General features: G+C 40.6%; 1 protein-coding gene across 3 annotated transcripts in view; it reads left to right on the forward strand.

Annotated features, from left to right (window-relative positions):
* The window catches only part of csnk1g2b (casein kinase 1, gamma 2b), a 35,610-nt gene that overhangs the window by 1,234 nt on the left and 12,063 nt on the right, over window positions 1-22,313 (forward strand). For 2 of the 3 annotated variants that reach the window (XM_073475970.1, XM_073475971.1), the window contains exons 2-3: window positions 1,992-2,803; window positions 16,467-16,536. In XM_073475970.1, coding sequence (XP_073332071.1) covers window positions 2,576-2,803; window positions 16,467-16,536 — 298 coding nt within the window. In that variant the 5' untranslated portion in view covers window positions 1,992-2,575. Of the gene's footprint in view, window positions 1-1,991; window positions 2,804-16,466; window positions 16,537-22,313 lie in introns of those variants that run through there. The other variant, XM_073475972.1, reaches the window with a different exon arrangement.

Raw genomic sequence — 22,313 nt, forward strand, 5'->3', positions numbered from 1 at the left:
CAATCTGAGGCTTTCTGTTGGTAGTTGGATTCATATTTATAACGTTTGAAACCCGCCTGCGTCGTCTTATTACGAGCTAACTGTGTTGACTCCAACGTTGATTGTAGCAGGCTGACGTTAGAGCCCCAAGATTTCATTTAGGACATCATTATTAGTTTTATTCTTTGTAGTTTAATTGCCACCTCAAAGCTAAAAGTATAAGACAGCTTAGTCGCTATATATTAAAGAACATGTTGGCTCTACCCAACAGCTGACATGAAAAACAACACACAACTTCCTGAAATGAGTCAGTCTAGACATATGGCCTAAGATGGCCAAGAAGTTACTTAAGATAGTAAGTTCATTAGCTAGATTGATCTTTGTTGTGTTCCAGGGGCATCGCTATCCTTTATTGTATTCAAACACTTTGGTTTTAAAGTATTTACTACTTTTGTTTTAAAGCGTGGACTTTTTTTTGGGTCACCTTGACAAATAAAGTGCTCAGCATAGTGCACATCGCCATTTCATTAGTCTTTGTGATCATTTCACAATCTTAGCTTGTACCCACCTTCTTTATTTCACTCCCAGTCTTGTGACAAGGTAGGCTAGTAAGCAGGCATACCATGAGCATGGAACAAGGAAGATATGACAGTGTAATGACTGACTGCATACCTGGCCTTTAAACGTCTTCTTTTTCTCAGGCAAGCTGACTGCATTACTAAAAGAAGATGGACATGCACAAGATTTCAGTGGATTTTTATGGGTTGTGTCTGGGTTTATTTACACACAGACGCACCTCATAATGTTTCAGGCTTCAGCAACTAACTAGTGTAGTTGATATAACGTTGCTTACTCAAGAAAATGTCATCCATCCCATTGTTTGTGTACAAGATATTACAGTCACATGTGTGAGTGATTTTTAATAAATATTTTTACACAAATCAATGCTTATTGTTGGCAAACGTATGATTGATAATACTGTGTTTTAGTCCTGTGATGATTATATAAGTCCTGAGCTAGCTGTAGACTAGACTGTATCCAAATCCTTCCAATAATATGCTTCCCAATGATGCAAATGTTATGATGAGATGAGACATTACAGCAGTCATTGATCCGCGTAAGTGCCTTTCCATAGCAAAGAGTAGCTGCCCATCGCTGGTGCCTGCATTCAGCACCAACATCATCATGGACATAGGGGAGTTAGGAGAGCTGCTCTGGACAGAGATGTCTGCATGTGATTGTTAGCAAAAGGCTGCACAGAGATGGTCAAGTCACACTGCCACTGAAACCTGAAGTAATGGTTGTGTTTGTTGTTTGTGCCTGACATGGCTTATCGATTAGTGTATCATGGCATGGCTTAGTCTGATACCTGTTCTCCTTTTCCCTTTTACATTTTTTCTCCACCCCTTGTCTCTTGGATGTGTGTTTATACACGTGATCATTATCAGAAGTTTTCAATAGTCTGAAACTTAGCTCATCAGTGTTTCAGAACATTAAATACATCAGTCTTGTACAAATCTCTGTAGCGTACTGTGTTTTGGGTTTTAAAAAATAGGTTTAATTCTAAAGGAGGTCTTTTCTCTCATGTCTGAGGTCCTCTTTGGAATATTTCCGCTCGTATCGATTGCTTTATTGAATTTGCCTCGCGCTGGTCTGAAGCAAGATCTCATTTCAGCTGTAGTAAGGAACAGCCACAGTGGACATAATTTGATCCTCAAGTGAAAGGTTCAACTTTTTGTCTAAAAATTTTAATGTCTTTATGCCAAGGAAATGTTATGGGTACAGATTATGATTGATTTGTTCATTCTTTTTCCAACATTTTGGCTTATATTGATGATTGTAAGTGTAGAATGGGATAGCTACTGGAGAGGGTATCTCATCTGAAGATGGTCAACATAGTGAGCATCAGTGTGCTTTTTAAAATCTTTAAATATGCCAAAAGATGTGGTTGTTGTTGTTGTTAGAGGCTGTACAGAAAACATACTGATTTCTGTCTGTTTTTGCTTTCGCAGATCTCCAGCTGACATCAAACCCATCCGTTACCTGTCGCCCCGCGCTGTTTTCTCTAAATCTGGGTTGCCTCGTCTGCTGTGGCCCTGCAACATGGAGAGCTACCACTGTGTCACTGAAGGCTGACCAGAAGGAATGAGGCACTCCTGGAGATGTTCCCAAGTGGCCTTGTGGATGCAGTAGCTGGGTTTCGGAGTGCTATTTTATGACTAGCATTGTATGTGTGTCTGTGGGCACATCCTAGCACAACCTGCCTACTCCTCAGGCAGGGACATGCTACTCTGAGACTGGAGCTGGAGAAACACACAAGAAAGGATCCCCTCTGGTAAACAAGGAACACGAAGAAAAAAAGGGAAGCACTCAGCAAAAGAGTTGTCTGACAAACACACGGGGCACTTCAGCTGTAGCTTGAGCTCATTTAAGTGTCTTCTGAACTATTGCACATTTTAACAGCGACACCTTTCCTCTGTCCTGTGAGATTTGTCCCCCTCCGCCTCCCTAAAGCCTCCTCTGTCGTTGTTATTGGAGTTTCTATGATTTGCATGGCTGGAGAATAACCGTGGAGAGGCCAGGGTATCACAAGCTTATGGATTTTGACAAGAGAGGGGGCAAGGGAGAGACAGAGGAAGGGAAAAAGATGTCTAAGACAGCAGGCAGCAGGACTGGACATGGGGGCCGGAGTTCAGGGACCAATTCTGGAGTTCTTATGGTTGGCCCAAACTTCCGTGTGGGCAAAAAAATCGGCTGCGGGAACTTTGGAGAGCTGCGGTTGGGAAAAAACCTCTATACTAACGAATATGTGGCCATCAAATTGGTAAGTTCATCCTTAGGGTTGGTGACGTAACAGAAATATGAACTCATAATTCTACATATCAACCACACTAGTGTTCTGGTATATCTCAGTGGATCCTGTATGAAGAATCCTGCTTATCTTATGATTATGCTCTTTCAGCAGTGGTGTTTTTATTTTCATAGAAGGACAGCCACATATTTTCCTTTCACTTCATTTCAAAGAGAGGGCAAACTGAAAATGTATGTTAATTGATTAATGTATTTTTCATATCATTTTTAGTTCCTCAAGTTTGTTCGAAACAAGTGGTGATTCTTACTTGATGTCCTCGAAGATAAAGTCCATACCTTGGAAATGTTTCATTAATAAGAGACTCAATCTAGGATAATTTTCTTTGTAAAAGCTAAATGTTCGAACCTACCTTACCTACCTTTCCTACTCTTTCCTCATTCAGTGGAGTTGATGTCAATGCCTTTGCAAGCCTCCCTTTAATAAGCTCACACCAGGCCTTATGAGCAATCAATAATTTACTGCATCTTTTGTTTTGTGTCAGCATGAATTCTTTTTTTTCAGGCCCGCTGGATCAGTAGCATTTAAACAGGTTGTGAAAAGCCACATGAAATATCGAGGTCTCTTTGTTTTCGTAGATTCTAGGTCAGCCAGTGGCTGCTCAACCATTTCCTCTGCACGTCATTTCTTTTTTATAAATGTGTTGCCACTTGCATTGCTTTGATCACTGGCAGATATTTCTTTCTCTGACAGTGCCCTAATGTAAGCAAGGCCTAACTCGGACTCTAGTTAAGTAGTCGTACTGAAGCTGATGTGGACTAAGCGTCATCTCCACCACATCTGCACTGGTCTGTGTGTGATTATCTTTACATTTGTATCTCCCAGCGAGGTCATTATCTCTGAATGGGCATCCACTGAATACTTTGCTAACCACATAGAAGGCAGAGGTTAGCAAACAGCTATAATTGCAGTTCTCCTCTCTGAAATCTTTAGTTGTGCTTGCTGCCTCTCCCCCCCTTGCCTGTGAACCCTCCCATCTGTTTGGGTATTTTTATCCCCATGGTGTCCAGCTATATCTGGATCTGGTATTAGGGCCATGACACTGCTCCATGGATCTCGTGGCCCACTGGACCCAGCTTTTATTTGAATGTATAATTGTGAGAAGAGGAAGTGTGCAAATGGTGTCAACAAGGCCCGGCTAATATTAGGGCCTTGTTGTGAGAATTGTTTAGGGTTTCATTTTGAGGACTTATTTCAGATGATGATTCATATTTTCTTGTTGTTAATTATCAGCTACAATAACTCCATTTGCTTCCTTTTGATGTTTACAAAAAAGATCCTTTAAGGCTTACATTTTTTCAACACAAATTATACAAATTAGACTGACTGTTTAAGTAGTTTTGTGGCCTGGTGTTGTGACGCCTGACATGGAGAGGTCTTCTCCCCTGTCGATTCTCGGGGTAACCCAGACTCTGGCACAGTTGTCTGTCCACATGTTTCTGTCTGTCCCTGATCTCACAGCTCCCGGGGGTAACCCAGTGAATGTCACTGCCTGTCCAGTTAGGCCTCTGTTTTGTCAGAGGCTGTTACTGAGCTCTTCCTTATGGACGAAGACAAATAACAGCCCTGTTATCTACCACCACCTGCTAACACATGCTTGACATGAGTAGGGTGTCCTCCGCTGTCTGTCAGTCACTGTGGCGGTAATTGCTCACTTGTAGATAAAAACTTTAATAAATGTTGGCATGGATAGATAGGACTGAGGGAATGCTGTTTGTTCATGATGTGGTTGTACAGTTTGACAGAATGCTGTTATGATTGGATAAGAATAAACAAATCTGAGTAGATATATAGAGTAAACTGCTCAAATCTTATATTCTGTGAGGGATACTAGGGCTGCGGCTAATCATTAATTTGATCATTGAGTAATTTGTTGATTTTTTTTTTTTTTTTTTTTTTTTTCAACTAACTGACGAAATGTTTTGTCTGTAAATTTGAGGAAATTGTGAAAATGCACATCACTACTGCTAGTTCTGCCTAAATGATGAATCGATAATATGTTATTATATAAGACATGATACATGAATTCAAGGACTGATAGGATTATCTGGATATTTGGCAATTCACTTTCTGTTGACCAACGACTAATCATTTCAGACTTTGATATAGACTGTGCACCATCCAGTGTTTCCCCTGTCATTAAAATCAAATGGGACCAATATGATTTCTTAACTGATCAACCCTTGGTCTCAGTATGAAGGAAGTATGTCAATTATTACTTAGTGACTGGTTGAATGAAATGTTGCTGATCTACCAAGAAGGCAGCTTTGTTGAAATGTCAACGTGTAATTGGTTATGTGGCTGGTTAAAACAAGTTTAATCCCTCTCCTTTGTTGAAATGAATTGTAGATGTCAGTCTCTGAAGCACAGCATGTAGTGATTACTCAGTGTTGAGCTGGTGCCTTTATGTGCTGTGTGTCTTGTGTACCAACGTGCAGAGTTGGCCATGTGGGTGGTGCCTGCCTGCACCTGGGACAAAGGTGAATGCCAGTGTCACCCTGCTCCACCACGTGATAGCAGAGATAGAGATGTATGGCAGGGCAGTGTGCACAGGATCCTCTGTCAGTGGATCTGGAACTGCTGCGACTGTTGCTGCAATAAAGCGAGAGTGAAGGGGGAAACTGCTGAGTGCTGAAAGGTCGTCTTTGTTAGCAGGCCTTGTCGACACACAGTGGTTCAGTCTTTGGTTCGACTGGATGCTTTCTCACACTGACAAACGCCTGTGTGGTGGAGGCAGGACCATATAGCCACAGCTTTAAGCACACTGCAGGCTTAACTCCCAAGGGGAGATCCCGATGTCTTAAAGAAACAGTAGCATCTAATGTCTGCTTACTGTAGAAACTAGCATCCATCAGGCTCATTTAAAGGGTGAAGGGACACTACCATCTCTACCAATGAACTCTCCCGGCATGGTGACATAACTGTCCAGTGAGAAAATGACCATCTAATCCGCTTTTTTTATTTTTATTTTTTAATTTATTGTTTTTCACATAACTGCCATACTATTTTTATTTTAACACCCTTACTATCCTGATGTAGTGTAGTCTCACTCTCTTATTTCCTGACACTATCTTCAGGGTAATGTCTTATCAAGGTCATCAGCCCTCTGTTAACCCCATCCCTGTGTTAGCCTTGGGTGCAGGACCCATGCACACACCCATCTAATCCATTCTTTGCGCTCAGAAATCCAATAGAATTGGTTTTCACTGACATTTCCACCAGTCCACTCTGCAAACAGTCGAAGATACAAGCTTTACGGCTTGTATTTCATCGTGGTCCCTTTTTGTGTCGTTGGTCATTCATTGACAGATGTGAGGTGCCTGTGAGACATCCTGGTGTTATCTGTAATAAGTAATAAACCAGTTGGAGGGCTCTTTGTGGCGACGGACACTTTCGACAATGACAAGTGGCTGTAATATCTGCCCAACATGGGGGGAGAGAAATAAGTGAATGTTAGTGTTGGGACTTATTGTACAGTGCCTCCCATAGCTCAGAGACAGGGGGGTGATATTGGAGTGATCATCGAGGGAAGCCAGCACAGTAAACACAGAGACCTACTGTGCATTGTGTGCCATGTACATACAGAGCAGTGTTTAACTCTTTAACTGTAGTGTATGGTGGCAGTGCTTGCTCAAAGCATGGATGGACATCAGACTTAAAAATTATTTCCGTATGTCACCATCCCTGTGACCCTGATTGCTCTGGCTGAAATCACAAGTGGCAGTAGTGGACTTGATCGGCTGAAGCTTTTTAAAGTGAATTTTGTGAGTTGGCCAAAACACAAAATATAACACTTGGCTGTTGTCTGACTGGTCAGTGTGCTTTGTTTATGTCTGTACCATTTACACGATTTGTTTGTTGGTTGGTTGGTTCGTTTGTCAGCAGGATTACACAAAAATTACTGAACAGGTTCTCATGAAACTTGGATGGAGGATGGGTTGTCGGCCCAGAACTGACCCCATTAACTTTTGTTGTGGATCTGGAAAAAGGGACAGGTCCAGGACTTTTTTCTTACTTACTTTAACACTGAGAAAGTTTTCAACATATTTGCTAATTCTAATAGACTAATGCATGGATCATGATGAAAAAAAATCAGGCGTATTTAGGTGGCTGTTACCTATGAGTGAGTGTAGAAGAGGAGTGCCATTCAAGCTCATATTTTAATATGAGAGTCTGGTCAAATGACAATGTGTAATATGAGAGTCCTAATCCGTATTGATGAACCCACAGACAAATACCACCAGACTCTGCAGTTTTCCTCAGCGCTACACAGTGATTTAGTGTCTTTCAGCTCATTGTTTTGGTTTTCTGGCCTGCAAATTTACTACTTGGTTCAGTCTTATTTACAGCTGCAGCGGTCAGAAAAAGCCAAGATGAATCCATCCTATGCTGCCTCCTCATCTCAGAGCAGATACTGGGCTTACAGTATTCTCCGCATACCCGACTTCATATGCTAGTATTTTTATGTGTCTGTTGGATGTGTAGATCGAGACGCCAAAAAAAATGTATGCTTCAGATGTTTCATAAAATATTGTGTATTGCTTCCAAAGAGCACCACTGCACTATGTGAAATGTAATTGTACTGTGTGTAAGGGGCATGGTGGGATGTCTCTGGCAGTTTTGGTTTTCTTTAGGCTGAGTCACTGATGCAGAGGCATAAGACTTAGGTGGTTTACATGAGTGAAGCCTCTCGGGCTGCTGGTCAGTCGTGATGCTCTGAAGGAGATCTGAGGTGTTGTACTGAACTCTCCTGCCTGCCTCCCACTGAAGCATGATAAGCAGCTCTTGTTGCAGTCTAGCTCAGCAGCTTACACCAGCTCCTCATGATGCAGTTGTCGAAGAACTGCAAAGGCACAAAAGCTCTCTCAGCATGTTTGGCTGGAATTAAAGTGACATTTTGACGATTTAAGTTGTCCCCTACCCTGCTCGGGCTCTCCAGAGAGCATGCTGGGCAGGCTAAATGAATAAATCCGTGGATGTCAACAGCATGCAAAAGCCTACCTAGAGTCAACTAGCTAATCCTCTAATGAATCAGTAGCCAGCAGCAACACAGACACACATTGTTGCTTTGAGGATGATTTAGTAGAAGTCATAAAACTGGCTCAGGAGAGTATAAATGTCAGTGACTTCACAGTAGAACAAGAGCAGTGTCAGTGTTTGATTTAGAAATGCATAAAAAAGTATGTTTGAATATGGTGTGAGGTGTGTGTCTGACAAGCAGTGACTGCTGTGTAATTTGTACCTTGTAAGTGTACACCCTAGTTCATGGTACAGCACTATCATATTTTCCCTTTAACAGTTTTGTTTAGCAGTTGCACTGACACTTTTCTTGTATTTTATAAATGGTTGTCTATATAATGTTCAAGGCTGTTGCAATACTTAACAAGTTTCTCACATTCTCTTTGTGATTATGGTGACTACCATGAATTTACACTCTGCTGTTCTGTCTTAACTTTCTTCATAGCATTGTAATTGAAGTGGTAAACTAGAGCCAAAATAACCAAACCAGAGTCAGATTATGGTAATTTGAAAGGAGCTGAAGCCAAATTGACCTCAGTTCTATTTTTGAGAGTTTGCTTTGCAAGACAAAATGGCAAGGCTTGAGGTTAGAATTAAAGCAGTGTCATACCATGTAAGAGATTAAACTGTGTTGCTGCATGGCCTGTTCGACAGGATTTATAGTGCAGAGCAAAAGGAATTAGGAGACAGATATTTTGACATGTCATACAAGGAAAACCACATATGTAAATAATAATATTAAGTTATCCAGGGCCCACCCGTGTTTTTCCTGCTATAATATACCAAAATCTCTGTTGTGAAAAAGCTCTGACTACAGCTTTCATTTGAGGCTGTTGTATCCCCATCAGATGCACAGGAATTGTTGCCTTTAGTACCCTTAGCACTCTGATTGTAGGGGAGCAGCATTAAAAATGTGTTTGAAAATGCAATTAATGACTCTGAAGCCAGTGATAACAGCAGCCACTTGCTATGTTCTCTGATGATGATCTCTAGCGCCATTTCCTCCATTTTCATGTGAGCTTCTGATCAAGTGTTGTCGGACCCTCGCTATCCACACTGAATCCGTTTACATGATGTCACAGAATGCATATTAAACAAACCACGTACCTATTGGCTGTGCACTGGACATCAGATTGGAGACTTAACCATTTGTATAAAAGATGGCTGATTTTGCTCAGATAGCCAATTGTGTTTGTACGTTTTAAACAGAAAGAGTGCATACTGTTATATTTAGATTTTTCTCTACTGGAAATTACATACAATATAGCCAACAACAAGTAGAGATGTGTGTTTTCTTATCAGAAACTTTCAGCTCCCTCGTGATCTCCCTCTAGCCAGCGGATATCTTATTTATGTTTTTGTAGTAAAAGGAGACTGTATTGTTTGGATAGCAGCTCATTTCATGAATTAACTGTTCCTCGTCCATGTTGTGCTTTCATCTATGATTTTGTCTTAAAAAATATATTTTCCATTGTTTTTACCAGTGCCAAAACCTCCAGGTATTTCTGGTGCATTATCAGAGAAATTGGGTGACCATGTGTACTAAAAAGACCTTTAAGCCATTCATTGCTCTTTACATTTGAACATCAACACCCTTAATGCTGATAAGTAGCCCTTTTAACCTCAGTCACTTTAACCCAATTAATAATGTTTCCTGTATGGACTGTACGTTGTAGAAGAGATCCAGAACAACAAAAATAACACGCTGTCCTACTTTTTAGTGACTGTACTGTGTTATTACTCTATTTATGACAGGACCCAAATTTTAAGTTGAACAAATGAGGTAGTGCACAATACAACAATACATTGTACATTGTTATGCCATACCCTGCTCCTCTATTCAATGACAAAGGAGACTTGCCTCTTGGGTTCATGTGAGTGGAACTTCCCATGACCATTTTGATCACTTGCAGCACTGTGTGCTGCGTTTGCCTCCCTCTGACTGAGGCAGCTGAGGTCAGCATGTTTTGAAGAGCCCAATTTTAACATTGTTTTTGAAACCTGCTTATTTCTATTGATTCTTTTTTGTAATGTTGTCATGAAACGGAAAGGGGGGAAAAGAAGCATTGAAAGCTGATATGTTGCATTGACCAACGCTTTTCTAGTCCATACATAATTCCAGTATAAAAGTCAATTAACATCAAAATACAAAGAGAAGAAATGCAGTTTTTATTTACTATCATTTTGAGAAGTATATGGCAGCTCTCTTAGATCCTCCCAATGCCCGATAATGATACCAGACATTATAATCAACTTCTGTGGAAGCCATCTTTAGTGTTGACAGTGAGATAACATGATACACCATTATTTGTTCAGATGCTATTGCTCCATTATTTAACTGTACCACAACTGTTACTTGGCCTTTCCTATAATACCTACAAGTAAAAATAATAACTCCAGAACATACAATTGATGTCTAATTCTGGCTGATTTCAAGCAGTGTCGGATTATCACACTGGGTTTCAGGAGGCAGCTGATGGCTCCATCTGGGTGTGTTAAATCTGAGCTGAAACAGGAGAAGTGCTGGCCAGTGGCCAGCTGTTGCTCTCTGACACCACTCACTCCTTAACATCACCTCCCAACCATAGACACCTGTGATCATAAAGACTGGCGGAATAGTGAAAACACATGCACCCCACACACTTCAGTCTTCTCCATTTGTTTTAAGCTTAGTTAGCCATTAGCATCATGAAGGCTGCTGAGTAGGGATGTCGACATTTGAGTTGCTCTGCCTCAGATGAGATGAGTCACATTGCCAGTTGCATATTGTGAAATGGTTTACTGGGTGTCAGGCAAAGGTTAGGGTCTATTCTGGGCTTTATGCATGATGTTGGGTCTGTTCCCCTGGACATGGCCCTCATAGGCATTCATACGTACACACCCATTGAATGTCACTCTGGCTGTTCAGATGATAAACAATACAGATGTTTATTTATGTTACATTACGTCATCCCAGCTGTCCGCTTTACTGTACCATGCTGCTTTACTGTACCATAGTGTTTTGCAAGATATTGTTCATGGGGCGAAAGGGTTGTCTTCCGTTGTATTTCACCGCAACATAGAATAAGTATTAGTAATTATAGACTATTGGTATATTGACAAAAATTACATTGGCATTATTAAAAAGCAACAATTTATTAGACTTATGTCTGTAGGGCTGCAACTAACAGTCATTTGTGTTATTGATTAATATTTTTCTTGATCAGACAATTAATCGTTTGGTAATTGGACAAACAAAATAAAAAATGGCCTTCACAAGTTTCCAGAGTTCAAGTTCAAACAAATACTCTTACATTGCAAAGCTAGAACCACTGACTTTTTAAAATCTATTATCAATTCTCAATCCAGTGTGTTGTCAGCGGGATTACACAAAAACCACAGAACGGATTTCCACGAAAATTGGATGGAGGATGGGTCTCAGCCCTGAAGGAATATTGTCTCACTTTCTTTAAAATTACCAGATAGGGCATTTTTCAACATGATCTGGATTTTTCTGGTTTTGAAACCTGCAGCAAAATAAATGTCTCTTTTAACTCACAAGTCACATAAGAATGATCAGAGTGATCAACATAATTACAGTAATTATTTATGAATACTAGACAAGAAATTGTAGTTGGTGTGTTTATACAGGCTAAAAGGACATTTTTTTTTATCTCATTGGTCAGCAATACCAATGAGTTAAAGTGTTTTAGGCTCTCACTGTGGTTTACTATTCACCCTTTAATATTGTGATCATGTCTGTCATTCATAGTTTTCTTTTTCCTTCTTCATTTGGTGGGCATTACTCCATCCAGTCACTGAGGTCGTTACTGATCTTTCTCAGCTGTGTTGGAGCAGAGATCAGATTTAGCCTAGATGACATCATATGCAGAGTTGGTTAATCCCAGGAAGAGGACTTTGTGTGGCGCTGATGGCTTGCTTCATCCACACAAGTCTACGGAGGCAGCCACAGGTTAAAATACAGAAACCACCACCTAATCCGTGATGACATAATCATGTATTTGTACAAGCTTCAAGTGTTTTACTCTAAGAGGGATCCTTGAAACGGCATGTAACATTTCATCTCGCAGTCTCACACCCATCCCCAGGCTGTTGTAACTACAGGATTTGATCCTACTCTGCAGTATTTGCTGTGCTAATATCAACAAATCTGTAAGCTTTTTAGCTGTGGGCAGCAGCTAGTATAGGCCCATGTCAACATAACCTTTCTTTCTGGTAGAACACTAACACAACTAACAACAAGTTTACCGCAGCTAGGGTGACATGAAGGCCCAACACTCACCAGCATCATTGAGTGCACTGCCAGTCCGCTCCCACAAATGGGCTTCTCTGTCTCTGTTAGTAAAATTTCCGTATGATGAATCTCAGGATAGACAGACACGGCCATAACAACCTTCTCCCCCTTTTTCTTGGTTACCAGGGTGATGGGTGAAGTCCCACCCCATGTAATATATGATTGGTTGCTTGAAAAAGAGCAACAGTGACAACCCCAGCGCCTTTCTGAGCAGTTTAGAGATTTACTATAAGCTGCCAGAGTGGCCGAACACACACAAAAAAACGTTGGCCCTTAGTCACTTATCATTTTTTGATATTCCTAGCTCATCAATTGCCCATGCAGTCGTTTTTTGAGAAGCCAATGAGTGGTGGTGGCTGTTAGAATGGCGTCTTTTGATTGTCTGATGTCGTTTTGGGAAAGCTGGTCCTACATAGTTGCATGTGAGGTAGTCTGTAGTCAGGCCTAAACATGTGAGTATGGGATAAAAATGCTAGAAACAAATTTTTCTAAACTTTAAGAAGTAGTAAAGAAGTATTTAAAAGTAACTTTAACTGGCAAAGTTGTGTAGAAACTGAAGATTTCATGGCAAACAAAAAGCTCATTGACAAATGCAAAACAACAACACAACTAAAACTAATATACAGGCACGAGGGTTGGGAATCATTGGGCATCTAATGGTTTGATTCAGTTTGATTCATTTAAAAGGCTATGAGGCAAATTTCTTAACAATTATCAATGGATCTTCATGTGTCAAACTTTTTGTATACATGTTTAATTTTTCAGTCAGTGTGACTACTTGCTACTTTTAAAATGTTTTTATAATGGCCCATAATTAAAATTGACACGATGCATGTTTAGGGTGGTTAGGTTTCATCATCCAGTTGGTCCAAGGAATGTACAACCCGGATTTAGAAAATCACAAAATTGGGCTTTTAAATGTCCAATTATTGACTTCTCTGCATTGAGATGTAATCTGTCAAGAGAGAATTGCTATGCATCTTAGAATTGATCTTATCCTTTGTAACACACATAGTAAAATGTATGTTCTATAACTCAAATGTCAGACATAAACCACACATGAGTACACATGAGAGTTCAAAATAAAACCACATTGTTAAAACAAGATATATCACAATGTTGGTGACAGTCACAAGAGGATATATTACTGTAATGTTTGTCTGTCATGGCAGTAACTGACAAAGACTCATACAAGTCCTTAAACCGAGGAAATGCAAGGACAATTTGGTTTCAGATGCACAGAAACACAATGAAACACTCGACTGCAGTGTGGAACAGCCGAGGTGGAGAGGTTACTGTGGCAGCAGGTCAGACAGGGAAGAGCCCTTCTGGCCTGTGGGTCAGCTGCCCTGGACACGAACCTGGACAGTTGGCAAAAAGCTGCTCTCTGCATGACACCAAACAGGGTAACCAAAAGTTAAAGGTGAATTATTTAGTTATCAGAAAACAGATTTTGCTTTTATTTTGCCCTGCAGATGTTGCATCACTCAATTTATGTACATTTTTTATAGAAATACCACAGGGGACCAAGGTGAAAGGATAGCTGACTTCTGTTTTTGAGTTTATGCTTAGGAGACATAAACTCCCAGTACATTCCCTTTTACAAAATTGCCTCTGTGAGTGCAGCCCTGCCATGTCAGGGGGGCATGTCAGGGGAGCATGTCAGCACAGGGAGCAGATCAGAAAGTATTGGATATGGGCAGGAGCTGTGAAAAATCCCAGTCATATGCAAAGATACATCAGATATTTGCAGCATGGCCCTGGTCATTTACACAGCAGTAGCTTATCCCATCTGCTGGGAATAGAGATGACTCTTAAGTACGTAAAGCTGCCATAAGCCTCTGTTTCCTATTGTAAGCTGTTTTAGAGGGTCCTGTGGTTCGCTGCCATCTGTTTTCACTCATTATTTATATATTTTATATTTTCTTTCCCTCTCCTCCCTGATGGCCTTACTTGTGCGAGACATGCTCATTGTCCGAGTTCATGTAGGAGGTGGATGACGCTACAGCAGTTATCCGCTCTACCTCCCCAACTGGTCACGTGTCTTCCTCCTACAGGCTTCCACTCCTCTGTATAGCCTCCTGACTTCCACTCTCAATTTCTAGCCCCTGGCAATGCACAGTGGCTTCTTATTTCTCTGGCACCCTTCTTTTTTGGCATTATGTTGGAGCAGGATGCTGAAATCCTGGGTTTTGTAGGGATGTATTGAAGTTGCACTTTATATTGACTGTATGGGAACAGGAGAGTCCATCTGTTCTCTATTTGATTGTAGAAAAACTCGTCTGAAGTCAAAACAATCATCTTCGTTACATACAGTATTGAGTATAAGCTTGTGCAACTCTTTATCTAATCTTATCATCTGCATATGGCTTCTGTTTCTTCTTTCTGCTTGAAAACCCAAACTAAACTTTTAAACTACATAGTTCCTGTAGTGTTTGCCAGACGTTTGTTGTTCTTCATAAGATCTAAACTTATACTCCAATGTTTTATGATCATCTCTTTTTTCATAATTCATAGTTTTACTTTTGTCAATGTGTTTTGCTTGTTCCTTTCCTGCAAATGCAGCTCCCTCTCTAAGACATGCAAACATACAAAACTGGCCATTATCAAGAGCCAGTCAGGTGTCTGTGTCAGTTTAATCAGGAATATGATGGAATTGAAATCTCTCTGCCTCACCCCCTCAAAAAACATCAGAAGAGATTATGCAGTCAGAGCATGCATAACAGCAGACTATACAATTGTTATTGTTTGTAGAGATGTTGCTTTAGCTTTCTTTATTTTATCAAGCTTTTAAATTAATCAATCAGATATTATTTTGTATAAGGCAAATAGAGATAGAATTGTGTAACGTGCGAGGAACCTTGTTTTTCCCCCCACAATTAGGATAATTGATTAGATAAGTGATCTATGTGTGAGATATTTCACACAGTAAAGAAAGGTTTGTCAGTTTTTTTTTTTTTTTTTACAATCTCTGTTAAACCGTCTATTGATTTGAACCGTGAAGTGAAACCACAGAACACATCCCAAAGGACTGAGAATGGTCATCTTAAAGGATGAAAAGTCCCTTATTGTGGCGAAAACAGTTCCTACTTTGTGTGTGCACTCCTACGTGCTAGCAGGGCACCAGAAGAGAAAATGCTCCTGATTTGATAAAGGCCTAATGGAGTGAATGTGGGAGCTTAACAGCTTTCAGCCTCTAGTTTATATAATTTAAAATAGAAGTGCTTTGGAACTGGATGCACATGGGAAAATTTAGATTAAATCTCACGTCAAGCACCTATTGAGAAGTTGCTCAGCTGAATAAACTTTTAGGCATTTTCTATGCATTTGTATGTAGAGCAGCAAGTTTAATACACACAGCAAAAGCTTTATAACTAATTTTCCCACTGTTTCACTTAAATGCAGAGGTCGCATTTACATTCTACCGACTCATGATAGAGGTAAATATTATGCTTGGTTATGTCATAATCTCCGGCACATCAGAGCACTTTGACAAACAGGATAATGTACATCTGTGCACCAATGTAAAGCCAGTATTTGCTGGCAGTGTGTGAAAAGGGGGCTGCATACCGCCACTATGGTCAGGGGCTTTAACACAGGCTGTGGTACAGCAATTGAAGATTAAGGAAGGGAATTAAGTTGGGTGTGTGTTTGTTCTATCCTCGTCACGTTTGTCTATAATGCCCTTGTCATCATGAGAGTGGGGTTAATCAGATTACATTTTAGGTTGTAAAGCTGGAGCTGGCGATATAATGAACAATATGTCCTAGTAGGTCGATTATCAGCCATGTCATCACAAAAGCCTGCTGTTCACCTGCTGGAACTGCTCTTTATCCTCTCACACCCTGCAAGTCTGACCCAAGACTTAATTTAATTTCTGTCAGGCATTAAAATAAGGACAACCCTGCACTGTAGGCATTTATTATTATTATTATTATTATTATTAGTTTATTTCATAGGGACAGTGCACCACTAATCAACAGAGTTAAAAGAAAAACTGTAAGTGGGCCAGAGTTAGCCAACAAGGCTAGTTTTCGTCCGTTGTCCCTGGCCAGATGTTAAAGGTTTAGGGTAATTACATGTTGACGTGTATGCAAAGGTGTCCATCACTACCTACTTTTTTCCCTATTGGTAAAGCTCTTAACACAGTCATTTGTGCTTTTGTGTTGTTATAGTACCTTTAATTTCTCTTTATTGTGTGAAAGCCATGCAAGCATTGATGTGTTGAAACCAAACAGCCGACACGCCATTATTGATTAAACTACATAGAGCTTAACTTATTTTTTTCTCTCTCTTCTCTTTCAGGAACCTATAAAGTCCAGGGCGCCTCAGCTCCATTTGGAGTATAGATTTTACAAACAGTTGGGAAATTCAGGTAAGAGAGATGCAGCCTGTTGGTTATTAGTCTCTGATTGAAGGCAACATTGTGATGAGTTGAAAATGAAACATGCCTTTTTACACTAGATTAGGACACTCTTCTAACAGACAGAAGCCTGTCAGTAGATAAACAAGCACTTTTAGTGGACGCAACTTTGACAGTTGAAGTTGCCGACTGGACTGATTCCAAAACCTGTGATAAGTATGAATCATTTACACACCAAAACATGTCAATACAGGGCCAGATTTAAAAACACTGCAATTCCCCTTTATACCTCAATGATCATGATCAGCTTTTAATAATCTAGTTAGATTGGCTAATGTTAAATCTAATGCAGAGTTTACAGAACACAGGGCAGGTTTCAGTGGTCTCATCTGGTATCATGAGTGTGTCAGGTTCACTTGTGTAAGTACAATATTTGTAATTAAGAATAATGGCAGGATGGAAATGGATGTGTTTGCAGAGAACAAGTGGACAAATGGGAGAGACAGAGGAGGACAAAGATATAATCCCTAAAAATGTTGACAGTCTGATATGGAGCTGGCTGAGTGGATTTTTTTTTATAGCATGCTGCTTGTATGGGACAATTTGTATACAGGATTATATTGCAACAAATATGATAGAATCCTATTAGACTCTGTCTTGTTAAGGGAAAAAATTAAAACTTAGTGAATACCTCCTTTAACCTATATATGCCAGATATGCTATTTATTTATGCAGCTATGGTTCAATCAGGCCTTGGTTGTTCAGATTTAAAGAATTCAGTTTTTTGAATGTTAAAATTACGAGCATAGTGGTAAAGGAAGGCAAAAATGGAGCAGGAAGGATGCATTTCCAACTGTATCTGCATTGATGTGGACATGTAACACCAGACAAACAGACAGCTTCCACTCTACTTGAGGCTAAATTTCACAGTGTGTTTTTGTTTATCTTCCCACATCTGTGGGGGCCAATGGATGCTATGAAAGCCTGCTTCCTCTTTTCTGATCCCACTTCTACAGTACCCAGAGTCTTTCCTCTCCTTCAGCACAGCCCTGAACATGTTAATGTGCTATGATGCATAACTGTGGCTCCAGGGCAGCAGCTCTTTGATCTGGTGTGGCTGGTCAGCTAGTTCCAGAGTGGAAGAGAGAAGGCAGAGTCAGATGGTTGGGAGGGACCAGGACTTGATTTGTTTTCACAGCCCTGCCTGCCTGCCTGACTGGCTGGCTGGCTGTTTTCTGAAAGTCTCACCTGTCATGTTTGTCTAAGTTTGCGTGGATGCATGTGTTGATTTAGCTGGCTCACAACACTCATGCCCAGTCTTTAATTCAGAAACCATATGCAAACATGCCACCACTACTTAGTAGGGCTGCTCGATTATGGCAAAAATCATAATCACGATTATTTTGATTGATATTGTAATCACGATTATTAAAGACGATTATTCATTGATTTGAGAACAAGCATTTATTGAACTTTTAACTCTGGTATTTCTTTTAACACGATAAGTTTGAACTGAAAAATGCAAATAAATAAGAAAAATATTTTAATAAAATGAATTAAATAATATGTAATGTAAAAATAAAAAACCATAGGTCCGTTGTGGTGGCAAAATATAATGCTGTTGACACTTGCAACTTTTCTGCGACATTTGTCATAAAGGGCAGCGCAATTCTGCTAAAATGGTGACGTGATGGTAACACTTACTACCGCTTGTCCAATGTGTTAATCAGTTAATTGAACCCCGGCTCGCTAACGGTGTTGATAGGGCACATGTCTTTGGCAATCATGTATGTGACGGCATCCGTTATTTCTTCATGCCTGCGGGAGCCGGGTGGATGTGCCTATCTTGCACAATATCTTCGTTTGTTCCGAGTCAGACTCCTCGAAACCGAAGTGTTTCCACACCACAGAATTCGCTTTATCTTTCTTCCCGAGCAAAGGCTCCTTTCTGCCATCTTCTACCGTCTTCTTACACATTTTTTCCAAACACGCACCGGCGTGGCTGAAAGCGAAACTGTTCAGGCGGGGGCGGGGCGGGGCGGAGCGGAGGGCACAGGTGGAGATGGAGGGGTTCGCTGCATTTACCACACAAGACACGGCGCGCGGCAGAATGATCGTTTTATTACGATTATCTTGTTTTCATGATCGAGGGAAGCCAAAATCGAAATCGAAATTAAAATTCAATTAATCGCCCAGCCCTACTACTTAGTCAAACTGACAAGAGCAAAAGATACAGACAAGAGGTTTGTGCAGTCTCTAACTCCTGCTGCTTTTTGCACTGCAACCACCCACACCTGGATGTCTCATCAGCTCTCTTCTGTCCCTTCTCTGTCCCTTCTCGCAGACCAAGACATTTATAACTGCATCAGGTACCAAGGTCCCTACTGACCTTTTATTACATAATTTAACCTGAAGTAGGCTTGCTTAGTCTATTAAAGGGTAGCTAGTCCCTCAAAGTCCTTTCGAGATCATTTTGCAAGAGACAGTTTGTTGTAAAATGCCATTTAGTTTTGTGTGAAATGGCTCAGTGAACTACATCGTCTCGCTCAATATGTCACCAACATCAACATGGCCTTCACCTCTGCACAGAAAAAGTATTAAAATAAAAAATCACAACAAGTTTGGCAATATTGACAACTGCAGTTATGCCAATGGAGAGTTAGTCAGTTCTGTGAGCTAGTTATTATTAATTTAAGTTATGAGTTTTGGTGAGCGTTAGACAAGAAAAAGTTCCATAGGTGACTGTTGGGTGTGTAGTCTTTCTAATTATATTTTCTCAGTCTTATATTAAATTAGTGTTATGACAAACTGCGACTTTCTCAAGTTCAAAAATGTATTTTTAAATTTTAAAAACATGTAACTCATGTCACAATTCAAACTGAATCAAAAAATTATGTCTCTCACCTTTAACTACTGCACATGTTGTTTTTCTGAAACAAGAACCCATGGTGGTCCACCTGTCTCTATGTTTGAAAAACAGAGAAATAAGGGAGCAACGATTGTCGGTGGCATGGCCTCCTTGCTACGTAGCGTGTGACATGGAGGGTCAGGGGGACACGGGGGAGAGCGACTGACTGACTGCTCAGTGTAGCATGGACAGCAATGTAGGGCTTGTAGCCAGAGCTAACCAGCCATGAGAGGCTACTGTCAGACTCTTTTTCTCAACTGGAAAGACAAGAAGTGTGGTGGAGCCTTGACAGTCACTAGAAGCACGTTTATGGCCCTTTGAGAGAATTTCCACCTAGGTATTGGTGTTGCAGCTCAGCTAGCGGCTCTATGATGAGAGGTGGCTCATCAGTGTGACTGTGGGGTTCGTCACTGTATAATTATATGTATTGAAAACTCATATTTTACATATTTATGTATTCTTCTAGTATATGTGGGTTTGTCTTTCTAAGAGTATTGCAAGTGGCCTGGTCCTCTTGTTGCAGTGATCCTCCCTCATCTGACAAGTGTGTGCGTCGTGGTCTAATTTAGTGACACGTGCCAGCTTCCTGGCTAGTTGTGCCAGCGCAAAAGCCCTCCACAGTTGATGAGGAGGTGGGGCATTAGGGCAGTCCTTGACTATTTATAGATGGCCCTCTACAAGCAGTCGGGACATTATGGTGTGTCTACTTGGATAGCTTCCCTAGCCACAGTATCCTCTGTCTCCCTGATTGACTGTTGCTGCCTGCAGATTGCAGGGAAACACTCTAACATGCGTTGCTAAGAGGGTGTGGCCTATTTCTCTTTATGGCTGTTCTCATTTTAATCTGTCATTCTGATTTGTGAGCAAATATTGCACAATGCATGGCCACACAAACATAAACTCACCAGTAACTGTAATTGTCATCTCCTGTGTCATTTCCTCTGATTATAGCAGAGGATTCCTCCAGTCCAGGCTTGTCTGTCTCTGCCTTCGGTTGTTTCCTGTGGTGCATTTAACACACTATGACCACCCCCCTACTGAGGTCATTGATGGCCTTCAGTCTCACTCTTATTGACTGACATCTGGGGTTGTGCAACATGTAAACATGTTCCTAACCATTACACACAACAAGAGACGGGCGTTATCTACAGGTAGTTTAATAGAACAAGCTGATGTGATGCCATTTAAGTGCTTCTAAATGCAAACTGACACATTCCCACATTATTACACTACTTTTTACATGATTTCAGTTGTGGTTGCTGCTGCACACGTCATTCAGATGTACACATCAAGTCTAAATTATGTACAAGATTGAGAAGACGGGAAAGAACTGTATAAATAATCAAAAATACATAAAAAAAAACACATTAAGGGGCAGGGCCTAGACTAAGATCATGATGTGTTTCAAAGCAATCCCTGTGATACTCTAATGATATTTTTCCAGGAATATGTCTGATCTCCTTTAATACTACACCATGAATCCATCAAGGGAAGATACAGTTTAGCAACCCTGTATCATAATCTTCATACAGTACTAGAGGTTTCACTAAGTCAAGATATTTTGATCTTTCAAAAATAGAAACATACATAAACATATTGTGTTTCCTTTATTTTGGCTTAAACTGCTGTTTTTCACATCATCAGATAATGTTGAGAGTCAACAGGTGGTGACTAGAAGGCAATGAGCAGCTGGGAATGAAGGGAACATTTAATGATGAATGGTGCATTCTGTCCCACTATGTTCCAGCTTTTCACTACTCACATGATACTTTGAACGGGAGTCAGAATATTCGGTTGTCAAAATAAAGCAGAAACAAAAATCAATTGAAAACAGCCAAAGTCAGACAGAGGCCCTCTCAGTGTATCTATCATCTAAAAATGGAGCACAATATTACCACACGATTGAGCAGAGAGGTCCTATCTCCAAGTGATGACTGGCTCCTCCATGATGATATGACTGGACGGCTCTCTTGACTGTCTAGCATGGGAGGAGTCAAGGCGATAGATTAAATCTACTTATGTTGTCAACTTGGCTAAATGGGCACATGTGACCCTGATAGTCCTGTGCAACCCAAGAGCCTCAAATATGTCACGGCGTGGACTGCTCAGCGCTTAACGCCCAGCAGGAGCTTATCTGCACTGCACTGTTAATTCTCTCCTGTCCTGAACAGATCCCAGCTGTTGGAGATCCTGCCTCCCAGCACTTGACAATAGACCAGGCATTGCAGTTGGTCTTGGTAGGAATAGCAATGCTGCTAACTGTCATACAACTGTCATATGTCAAGGCACCTTGAGAGTGTGTCGTCTTCTTCAGCCACTTTACTGCTGTGGTCAGGGGAACAACTTCAGTTTTATGAAGCAACTGTCATTTAATTGTATTTCACAGGCCGACTTAGCTGATTCTCATGAATTTTATTGTAATGCCATATATAAGGAGGTTTCCTCTTCATGATGGGTAACAGAATGCCTGTGAATATTCATGAGCCCGATCAAGGCTTTCATGGCATGCTATGCCATGTCAGTGAGTCTGTGTCGATCATATTATATCATGCAAATCATGAAATAATACTGCTGTTGTAGGATTATCACAGGTCAGATTTATAAGATTATTTGAACAACTCGGGGATAAAACTGCTGAGATGTCATTAAAAGCTACACCATTGAAATAGGTGCACCATAGCAACAAATCATAGAAAAAGAAACAATTCATAAATCATATTAACTGCTCAATTATATTTGATAGAAGTCTGTGTAATAAAACATAATTTGCTCTGGTGTAAGGGTTTTGGGATGTTGCTAGTGAGTCACATGCAGACAGTGTTTTTTGGTCAAGGGAGAAGAGATACTCTAGGTTCACTGTCGGCATCAAGTGAGATGAAAA

The sequence above is a fragment of the Pagrus major genome, chromosome 11, assembly GCF_040436345.1.
Source record: "Pagrus major chromosome 11, Pma_NU_1.0".
NCBI lineage: Eukaryota > Metazoa > Chordata > Actinopteri > Spariformes > Sparidae > Pagrus > Pagrus major.